This window comes from Jaculus jaculus, chromosome 10, assembly GCF_020740685.1.
Source record: "Jaculus jaculus isolate mJacJac1 chromosome 10, mJacJac1.mat.Y.cur, whole genome shotgun sequence".
Classification (NCBI taxonomy): Eukaryota; Metazoa; Chordata; class Mammalia; order Rodentia; family Dipodidae; genus Jaculus; species Jaculus jaculus.
This window is the reverse complement of record NC_059111.1, coordinates 116903277-116913421: the sequence shown is the minus strand read 5'-3', so window position 1 is coordinate 116913421 and position 10145 is coordinate 116903277. Positions and strand designations below refer to the sequence as shown.

General features: G+C 55.8%; 1 protein-coding gene across 1 annotated transcript; it reads right to left on the bottom strand.

The window, feature by feature from the left end:
* Positions 1–491: 491 nt before the first annotated feature.
* Positions 492–8266, bottom strand: Atg9b (autophagy related 9B). The gene is made up of 13 exons (XM_004669590.2): positions 7720–8266; positions 7567–7610; positions 7347–7411; positions 6406–6567; positions 5630–5771; positions 3108–3862; positions 2782–2935; positions 2417–2596; positions 1746–1982; positions 1246–1379; positions 1023–1119; positions 712–835; positions 492–628 (listed from the first exon to the last, which is right to left on the bottom strand). The coding sequence occupies exons 1-13, from the start codon at positions 8264–8266 to the stop codon at positions 501–503; spliced, it is 2769 nt and encodes a 922-aa protein (XP_004669647.2). The 3' UTR covers positions 492–500.
* Between the last annotated feature and the right edge of the window lie 1879 nt (positions 8267–10145).

The window sequence follows — 10145 nt, the reverse complement described above, 5'->3', positions numbered from 1 at the left end:
TCCCTGTCTCCTGGGAACTCAAAGGGGAGACCAGCAGGAAGAACTTCCCCTGCCTTTCGGACCACGTGCTTCACTTAACCCCAAGCCAGCCTCGGTCTGCTGCCCTCTACCTTGAGGGTGCTCCGGAACGTATTCCCAGGCCCCAGATCCAAGACAGCCAGGGTGGTGTCCATCCCCTTAGCTGGGGCCATATTTAGGCCTGCATACCAAGCCCACAGCCGTCATCTACTCTGTTTCCTGGGGCCAGCTCCTCATTGACCACCCCCAGGTCCTGCTCAACTAAGATATCCTGGGGTTGGCATCCATAAGGGCCTCTGTGGGCTTCCACACCAAATCTCTTGCAGCTAGAAAAGCCAGAACCTGGGGGAAGAGAAGGCTCTTAGCAAACATTTCTGGAGTCTGGATTCACCCCATCTTCAATTAGCATTTCCATCCCTCCAACCCAACTTCTTCCTCCTCTCCTTGGCCTCGCACATGGGTAACACGAACCTGAGATGCCCTCAGTTGGTGCAAGGATCCTGAGTGGGCTCCTTCTGGGTGTCTGTGGTCTCCTGAAAACCCCTTGGGAACAGATTCCGTGCCCTCTGGGCTCCCCACTGCTGTCTGGGGCTGGAAGCAGGACTGGAGCCTGGTGACAAAGGCCATCAGCGTGGTGGGGTCACAGTTCCCAGCAAGCACCAGAATCTGCCCTTTGCCCCCTATCCTTCTCACCATCACTTGACCAAGATGGCTTCTCCTCATTGGGTGAGGCTGGCTGCGAGGGGCTGGACCAGGGCCTGGATGAAGAGGTGGCGGAAGCCTCCCCCCACAGTTCCTGCTGCTGCTGTTGGTGAAGCTAGGTAGAGGAAGACGAATGAGGGGATCCCTCCTGTGCAAAGTGGGGCAAGGCCAAGCCCCTTGGCTAGGTGTCGAGAGCTCGTGGCTCCTGTTGGATACGTTCTAGATTCTGGCCCCTTTTCCAATCTTCGTCTCACCCCACCCCACTCCGTTCCCACATTTCTCTTCCTGGTGCCTCTATTCACCTGATATAGGTAGACGGCATGGAGACTCATCTCCGCAGAAGCAAGCTCTGGGAGCTGGATTAGCTTCTGGTCCCCAGTGCCTCCTGGGGACACACAGCTAGAAGACAGGACACGGCAGTCAAAAGATGTCTTCCCCTGCGATGGGCCCGGCCACACCCCTATCCTTCCAAGTCCTGTCAGTTTCAAACCAGACTTTGCTGTATCTTGGGCCTCCACTCCTCACCTGGGGTCCTGGGCCATGCGAGAAATGGAGGCCAGGAGGCTGGCAGTGGCAGCAGCAGGGCAGGGGGTTGTGGGGCTCAGGTCCCTCGGGGGCAGAAGGGGATTCACCAAGAGGTTGGCCAGAAAGGCCTCCGGCTGGACAAAAGAGGGAATGCCAATGGCATCAGGAGAGGACAAGGAGGGGGAGGAAAAGGGGGGGCTAGCCAGGTGTGGTGGCGCACACCTCTAATCCCAGCACTTGGGAGGCAGAGGTAGGAAGACCGCCATGAGTTCAAGGAGTGAGTTCAAGGCCACCCTGAGTTTAGCCTGGACTAGAGCAAGACCCTACCTTGAACCTCAAAAAAACAAAAAAGGGGGGGAGAAAAGTGGGTTTAAAGGAAGGCAGGAGAGCAGGGAAGGTTGTGCTATCGGGATATCGTAAGCAGTGAAGAACATGCAAGGGGGAAGGGAAGGGAAGGAAATGGAGTTGGGAAGTATAAGATGGGCAGGCCTGGGTCTCACCAGAGGAGATGTGCAATTGCTGAGCACCCCTGGGGTGGGGGGGCTTCGAGCAGAAGTGGCACCCCAGGCAGCTGCATCTTGTTGTACTCGGCCCCGAAGGTGCCCAAGGAACTTAGAGCTGTGCCCAGGAGGCTGCCATTGTGGATGTGCCAGGGAGAAGCGCATCAATGACAGCTCAGTCTTTCCATCCTCTGCCCGCTGAGACAGTGAGGCTTCTGTCTGTCCCTCCGAGAGCCACTGCAAGCAAGACAGTAGTCCTCAGTGTTGTGGACACGGAGCCTCATGGGGTAGGCAGGACAGGGCATACTGCCCCATGTTCCCAGTGAAGAAGTCAAGGCTTGCTCAAGACCACGCAGGCTGTGGGGCAGTGGAACAGGACTTCGTGCCCAGCTTAGGCATAAAGACGAACTCAAGCGTTTTGCCTCCTTGTGCACAGCCAGTTCCCAGGATGAGAGGAAGCCTGCACCCCTCTCCTCTCCGATCACTGGAGGGTCTGTGTTCCCAGTTACTGTGGCTCCTACGTGCCACGTTCCTGATGAGGAAGCTAAGGTACACAGTAGTGATGTGTTCAAGGTCACAAGGGCTAAGCAACCCGGCTGGGGTTGGAAGCCAGGTTGGAAGGCAAGTGAACTACCCAGCACCACCCTACAGGACTGGGAACCAGCTCTAACCTGAGGGTGGCCGTGGCGCTTCACATCCATCAGGGCAAACGAACAGATGTCCCCAACGCCAGCTACATCCACAGTGAAGTGATGGAAAAAGTCAATAATCTCCAGGGCACGAGGGTGGAACCAGAAGAGCAGAAACAGCGGGGTGAGGAGTGGGGACAGGAGCTCCTCCAGGAGCGACACCTGGAGAAACAGAGGTGAGGCTGAGTAGGGGACCCCACCAATCATCACAGTCAGGAGCCTCCGAGGACACTGGGCAAGGTAGGAAACTTCCGACCCATCACTCCAAAGCCTTTGTACACATCCAAGTGACCCACAGACAGCTGGCTCACGCAAGGCCTCCCTTGCAGCTCCATAAATGCCCTCACCGCTCGGTATGGCAGCAGCTGTGCCATCTGCCAGTACGCACTGGCCCTGCTGCCCACGCCGGGCTCCTCTGGGAGGTAGTGCATGTGGGCCAGGGCGGACTGCAGCAGGAGCTGGGGAGGACGCCCTTGGCATTGCTCTTCCGGAATGAAGGACCTAGAGGGCAGGGCGGGAAGAGATCTATGATGAGGAGGGTGTGCCCAGAGGGACAGGTAAGGATTTGTCAGGGGACATTGGAGGGGGGTGATAACTCTCAGACCCAGGTCAGAGAAGCGTGGGTACATGATAACCACAACCACCACCTCGCCCCGGGGTTGTGCCATCGGACCTGGCCACGGTGGCTATGACCCCGAGCGCGGTCATGGTGGTGAGCACGTGCTCCACGGCCAGCACGTCCTCGTCGTAGACGGTGAGCGCCAGCAGCGCGGCCAAGAGCGCGCCGGCGAAGAAGACGAGCTGGCGGGCCAGCAGCGCGCGCAGCGGCGCGGGGGGCTCGGCGGCGCGCAGGAAGGCGGCGGCGGGCCGGTAGGCGCGGGCGAGGCGCGCGCGCAGCTCGTGCGGCAGCTCGTTGAAGTGGCGCAGCTGCAGGCGCGCCAGGCGGGACCAGCGGCGGGCCCCGAACGCCCCGGGCTCGCGCCTCAGCAGCTCGGCGTGGCTGTAGAAGGCGTGCAGGACCTGCCAGGCCAGCACCAGCGGGCTCAGCGCCAGGTTCACGGCGGCCAGCAGCAGCACCGTGCGCCTCCAGCGCGCCGCCAGGTTGCCCCGGAGGTCGCCACGCTTGTAGGCGTCGGGCAGCTCCCAGCCCCCGCGGAAGAGCGAAAAGGGACCGCGGAAGAGCAGCAGCTCGACGTTGAGCGCCAGGCCCCGGCTCAGATAGGCTGCGCTGCCTCCCCAGGGCAGCGGACAGCGGGCGGGCAGCAGACCCTTGTTGGCCAGCGCCACCTGGTAGTTGGTGTAGCGCAAGATTCGGTGGTGGACGTCCAGTTCCGTCAGCGGCCGCGGCTGCACGCACAGGCCCCCGCTCCTCTGCAGCTCCAGGAGGCGGGACTGCACCTCTGCCCACGACACCGAGCAGAGGTCCTCCTACGGGGGAGGGCACGAGTGCAGTTAAGAACCCGAACTCGCTCCACGAAGATGCCCAACCTCCGTGCTCCACCTCCATGCTCCAGTGTGCTGTCTACAGAACTACACAAAACTCACAGGACCTGGGGAGATAATTACAATCACTGGCTTCCCGGGCGTGGTGACGCACGCCTTTAATCCCAGCCCACGGGAGTCAGCGGTAGGAGGATCGTTGTGAGTTCGAGGCCACTCTGAGACTACATAGTGAATTCCAGGTCAGCCTGGCCCAGAGTGAGACCCTACCTCAAAAAGAAAAAAAAAAAAAAAAAGAAAAGCACTTGCTTGTAAAGCCTGCTGGTGGTTCGGGTTCAATTCCCCAGCCAGTACCCATGTAAAGCCAAATGCACAAAGTGGGGCATGCATCTGGAGCTCATTTGCAGCACCAAGAGGCCCTGATGTGCCCTCTCTCTCCAAATAATTTTTTTAAGAGACTCAGACTTCACAGCCTTGTTCCCTGCGGTAGCTGTCTGCTCTCCCTAGGCTTGCTGCCTCCCACTTCTTCACCCCTTTCTAAGCTGTTGGGATGTTCTGCTCCGCGTCATCACAGCCACTCATGTGGCTATTAGTCATGTGCTTCCAGCCGACACCTATTTAGTAAACTCCAGGGGTTGGACTCAGCTTCTTGGTTTTTTTCTCTTTTTTTTTTTTTTTTTTTTTTTTTTGAGGTAGGGTCTCACTTTAGCTCAGGCTGGAATTCAGTATGTCAGCCTTGAACTCAAGGTGATCCTCCTACCTACCTCTACCTCCCAAGTGCTAGGATTAAAGGCGTGCATCACCAGGCCCGGCCCTCAGCTTCTTTTTCTGAGCCCTCCTGGATCTCTTATATAAATGAACGAACGACTGACAGTTCCTAAGGAAACCTCTTCCCTACCCCACCCCCTTCTGCCTGGGCAAGCTTTGAAAGCTGGAGCCCCACCCCATTCCAGGCCACCTCTGAGTGTCTGGATCTGGGGAAAAGGGTGTGGTCAGACCTCATGGGGAGGGTCCCATGTGAGCTGCAAGCCTCACTTTGTCCCAGCTTTCCCAGTCAAGTCCCTCCTGGCCAGCCTCTGAAGCTCATTGTGGTGTCTTCCCCTTCCCCTGGAAAGAATGGGAGAGGAGGACTAAAAAAAATAAGGGAAAAGATAAGCAGCTCAGCAGTCTCCAGGAGGAGCAGTGGTCAGAGCTGGTGCCTCCACACCCCAAAGGATCAGGACACCGGAGGGGGAGCAAGAGAAGAGTGCTGCAGAAGACGCCATTACCAAGGAACTGTGGGACAGAGCCAGAAGCTGGCAGAGCAAGATGGAGTGGAAAGACAGGGCAGAGCATGACCAGAAACAGTGAAGAGGCCAAGAGAGCAGCTTTCATCTCAGGTGCCCTGGAAGGTTCCATTGCAAACAGACAAGCCCATCTCTACTTCCTGCAGGCGTCCATGTTTTCCCCATTTCCTGCCCTGGGGCTTGAAATGTCTTCCCTCACCCTGGCCTGACCTTCCTCACCCAACCAGAATGCCTCTAAAGCAGCCCTTGTTTTTACCACCAGCATGTGACTGTAAGTTATTACGTATGACCCATCTAAGTAAATGAAACTCCACAGGCTCAGAACCAAACCTACTGAGAGGTAGCACCTGCCTTCTTACATTACTCCTGGCCCAGGACAGGCCGTCACTCTTGTGGATCCCCACAGTTGACCTTCCATCTGTGAACCCACTCCCTGCCCCCACTGCCCACTCCATCACTGCAGACCCACCGGTGGGATGTGCAGGGCCTCCCTGAAGAACACCTGGATGTCCCAGTAGCTGAAGAGGTTGCAGACTGAGCGCAGCAGCTGGAACAGCCAGAAGCCAGCAGCCAGAACCAGTAGGAAGACCAGCAGGGAGCTGCTGTGGATCCTGCAGGGGATGGGACAGGAGGGTCGACAATGGAGGATGAGAAGTCCACAGAGATGCAGCCTGATGCCCAGAGTGGCGGCAAGACCAGCTGGTCTCAAAGGAAGTTCCAGGGAAGGGTCCCCACTGGGGCTTCTCAAGTGTCTGCAGAGCCCACACTCTTTACAAAGACCATTGATGCGTTCTGCGATTTACACGTGCACTCTCCCACAGGGTGCAGTTGAGTTTTTTGAGAAGCTACAAGACCTGTGACAGTGTCAACACTCTGACAGCCCATGCAATGTGCACTTATGCACTCCTAAGCTTTACAGTTGTTTTCAGGGTTGGGGATGTAACTGGGGGAATCTAAAACTTGCCCGGTATGCCCCAAGCCCTTGCTTTGCTCCCCAACACCACAAAAATAAGTAAAAACTTGTCCTTGCATTTAATTCTAATAAGGCTAACAGAAATATGACTCATAAACAAAAGCTCTGTGGGGTTCTCAGTCTGGTGTGTACTGTAAAATACACTAATTCCCCTTAAGTCCTTAGGCCAAACACTGAGAGCTGATCTACACAAAAGGGCAGGGTGGAAGGGTTCCTGTCAGCCCACCCTCTTGAAAGCTTAACCCAGAGACCCTCACCAGGCTGCCACTCACTTCTCTGCACACTGGGCTGAGGGCAGGATAACATCAGACAGGGTCACTTTGTTGTGTAAGGGCCCAGGTCTCGTACGGTTATTCGGTTGGTTGTTGAAGAGAACATTATAATCCACACAGCGAAGGAGGAAGGTTGTGAAGGTAACAATGAAAATGAACTGTCTGCACAGGGGGTGTGAGATGGAGTACTGGTCAGGCCTAAGAGCCAGGTGGACTCCTGGCCCTGTCTCAAAGACAAGCCTAGTGCTGTCCATGCCTCCCCCCTCCGCGCGCGCGCACACACACACACACACACACACACTCATTGACAGCATGGACCAGAAAACTAGAGGAGCGTTAGGGATGCAGCGAGGCTGGTAAAGGGCCTGCCTAGCATGCAAAAGATCCTGAGTTGCTCCCTCGTACAGCATAAACTGGCTTTTATCTCTCTGATACAGGAAATAGAGGCAAGAGGATCAGAAGTTCAAGGCAATCCTCAGCTGCATAATGAGTTTGAGGCCAGCCTGAGTTAAAGAAAGAAAATAGGGGGGAGCTGGAGAGATGGTGTAGCAGTTAAGGTATTTGCCTGCAAATCCTAAGGACCCAGGTTCAGTTCCCCAGGACCCACATAAGCACAATGGGGCACATCTGTCTGGAGTTCTCACTTTCTCTCTGCCGCTTCCCCCCCCCCACCTTCCGCTCCCTGGCTCTCTCGAATACATAAATAAAATATTTTTTTAAAAAAGTTTTAAGTGGGTGTGGTGGCACATGCCTTTAATCCCAGCACTCAGGAGGCAAAGGTAGGAGGATAACCATGAGTTCGAGGCCACCCTGAGACTACACGGTGAATTCCATGTCAGCCTGGGCTAGAATGAGACCCTATCTGGAAAAACCAAAAAAAAAAAAAAAAGTTTTAAAGATGCAAGAGAGGCCAGAGCTTGGGCTCAGGTCAGGTGTCTCACCCGAGCTGGAACACGTCCTCCAGCAGAATACAGGTGAAGCCACTCCGTTGGTGGTAACTGTAGATGTGGCGTGCTCGTCAAGGATTAAGCACAAGGCACACCAGGGCCTTTCTGGGGACACTTCCTCCACTCTGTTCAGCCCACGGCCCCTCCCTGGAGAAGCTCCGCCAATGCCAAGGGGCCCTCTCATGCCACCTCTACAGCTGAGCATAAAGGATATCTTGGTGAAGAAGCTGTCCAGGTTCTGGATGTGATGCCAGGAGCCTGAGTACAGAGGGGCAGAGCTGGGACTTGGCATTGCCAGCCCCATGTGATTTGTCCTCAACTCACTAAGCGTTTGCGCTTCTAGTTCCCTCCCAACCCCCACACTCACCTCGGAGCCCTTCAGGCACGTGCAGCAAGGGCTGGTGATCCTCCCCATGGAGGGGTGAATCTTGGGACCCATCAGGGTCACAGTCCTCCAGCCGCTCATAATCCTGCTCAGGGATCAGAGGGCCTATCCGCAGCCCAGGAGGGTCCTGGGGGCACCGGCGGGAGGGAGGGGGAGTGACCGAGGCCAGGGGTGGGGCGGAATGGGACCCCCAGGAGGGGGAAGTGGAAGTGGGTGTCATTGTGGGCTGGGCCTGTGTTAAGGGGGTGGCTGGGGTAGGGAGGGCAGTGTGTCGAAGCTGAGAAGCCCCCGTTTCCTGCAGCACCAGGCAGGAGGTGCCCAGGGCAGGAGGGAACACTGAAGAAGGGCAGCTTCTTGTATGAGGCACAGGGGACAGAGAGAAGACAGAGATCCTCCCTCCCCCCAGCCCCCGACGTGGAGGAGCAGGCGACTGCAGTGCCATGGGGAGCAGGGGCACTGAGCTGGGCCCCAAGTCTCCCCACCGCCCACGCCGCCCCCTGCTCCTCCCCCACCCCATTCGGCTCACCATCAGGCTGCAGCTTCTCCTAGGAGGTTGAAGGGACGAGGTTGTTGCTGTTCCCACAGAGATCTGCCAAACTGAGTCCAGACTTCAACCAGGACAATGACAACAACAGTACCAGGTGACTCAGGCTGGGCAGGCCTCAGGCGTCCCAGCCCTCAGCCACCTGTAAGATCACTCACACCCCTTGCAGGGCAACCTGGAGCCAATCCTTTCAAGGGCCAGCCTCTCCTCCTGGGAGGGACACTAGCTTAGGAATCAGGATGTCAAGAGCTATTGGGATAAGAAGAGACGCCTATAATCCCTACCTTCAGCTCTCAGGGAGACAAGAGGGAAAGAGAAGACCGTTGCAGGTAAAATAACACAATAGGGAGAGAGCAAAATCCCTTCAAAGGCTGTAGGGTCACTCTGAGTGTGGTGATGCATGCCTTTAATCCCAGCACTCAGGAGGAAGAGGTAGGAGGATTGCTGTGAGTTCGAGGCCACCCTGAGACTACATCGTGAATTCCAGGTTAGCCTGGTCTAGAGCAGGACCCACCTCGGAAAACAAACAAAAGATGCAGGGGGGACTGGAGAGATGGCTTAGTGGTTAAGTGCTTGCCTGTGAAGCCTAAGGACCCCGGTTCGAGGCTCGGTTCCCCAGGACCCATGTTAGCCAGATGCACAAGGGGGGCACAGGTGTCTGGAGTTCGTTTGCAGTGGCTGGAAGCCCTAGTGTGCCCATTCTCTCTCTCTCTCTCTCTGCCTCTTTCTCTCTCTCTCTGTCACTCTCAAATAAGAATGAACCAAAAAAATTTTTTAAAAAAAGATGGAGGGTCTTAGGGCTGAGATCTTAAACTTTTCACTTCTTAAAATCAGGTTCTGGGCTGGGGAGATGGTTTAGCAGTTAAGGCATTTGCCTGCAAAGCCAAAGGACTCTGGTTTGATTCCCCAGGACCCGTGTAAGCCAGATGCACAAGAGGGCACATGCCTTTGGAGTTTATTTGCAGTGGCTGGAGGCCCTGACCCACGCATTCTCTGTCTACTCTCTGCCTCTTTCCCCTCCCTCCCTCCCTCCCTCCCTCCCTCCCTCTCTCTCTCTCTCTATCTCTCTCTCTCAAATAATAAATAAATAATTAAGTTTTTTAAATAATCAGGGTCTCCCTCCCTCTACACCTATGCCCAGTGGCTATTAATGGCAATGCTTCAAAACCAAAGAAGATACCTGCTTATTCCTGTGAGAGTGCTAAGGAAGGGAAGAAGGGGGATTTTCTGATGTTGCGAAAAGTTGAGAAGTGATTTGGATAGTGTAGAGTAGAAAAGCAGGGTTCCTTAGAAGTTCCATTTTGTCTTCCTCCACATCCTTTTGAACCCTCACACTCCCTCCTCCAAGTCGTGACCTGGTTTCCAAGTCCCCTGAGAAGCATCAGGACTCAACCATTCACAAGAAGGTGACTAGGGTCCCGGATTTCCAAGGATGGTTTGGACATGCATGGATGACCTGGCTGAGCTGAGGTCCTTGTTGTCACCTTACCAAGGAAGAGGTGGAGGAGGCGGTCCAGGTGGCCGGTCTGGTGGCTTGCCCAACGCCATTCCTGAGGCCCTGAGTCACCAAGTGTCCTACTGAAGCTCATGCCTAAGGTGCTGATTCAGCCAGCAGGTGTCAGGGCCCCAAGGACGGAGGTCAGAGCCAAGAACCAAGAAGCGGAGGAAAACTGAGCTTCCTAGAATGCTTCCTGGAAGAACGTGGGGATCAAACGCAGAACAGCCCCCGAGTTGAGTCCAAGCTGCTGGCACCTCCGATCTGGGAGGGGAAGGAACCAGAGCTCTGGACTTGCATACCTCTGCGCCTCAGCAAGAGGCAAAGCTTGAAAACCTTCCTGCATGTAGCAAAATGGAATTCCACGTT

Excerpts from the sequence above, each read along its gene's own strand:
- Atg9b (XM_004669590.2), bottom strand. The coding sequence starts at position 8,266 with ATGGTGAGCCGAATGGGGTGGGGGAGGAGCAGGGGGCGGCGTGGGCGG. Across the intron at positions 1,120-1,245 it reads CGCATGGCCCAGGACCCCAG|CTGTGTGTCCCCAGGAGGCA; the intron begins GTGAGGAGTGGA and ends CCTGTCTTCTAG. Across the intron at positions 836-1,022 it reads ATGCCGTCTACCTATATCAG|CTTCACCAACAGCAGCAGCA; the intron begins GTGAATAGAGGC and ends TCCTCTACCTAG.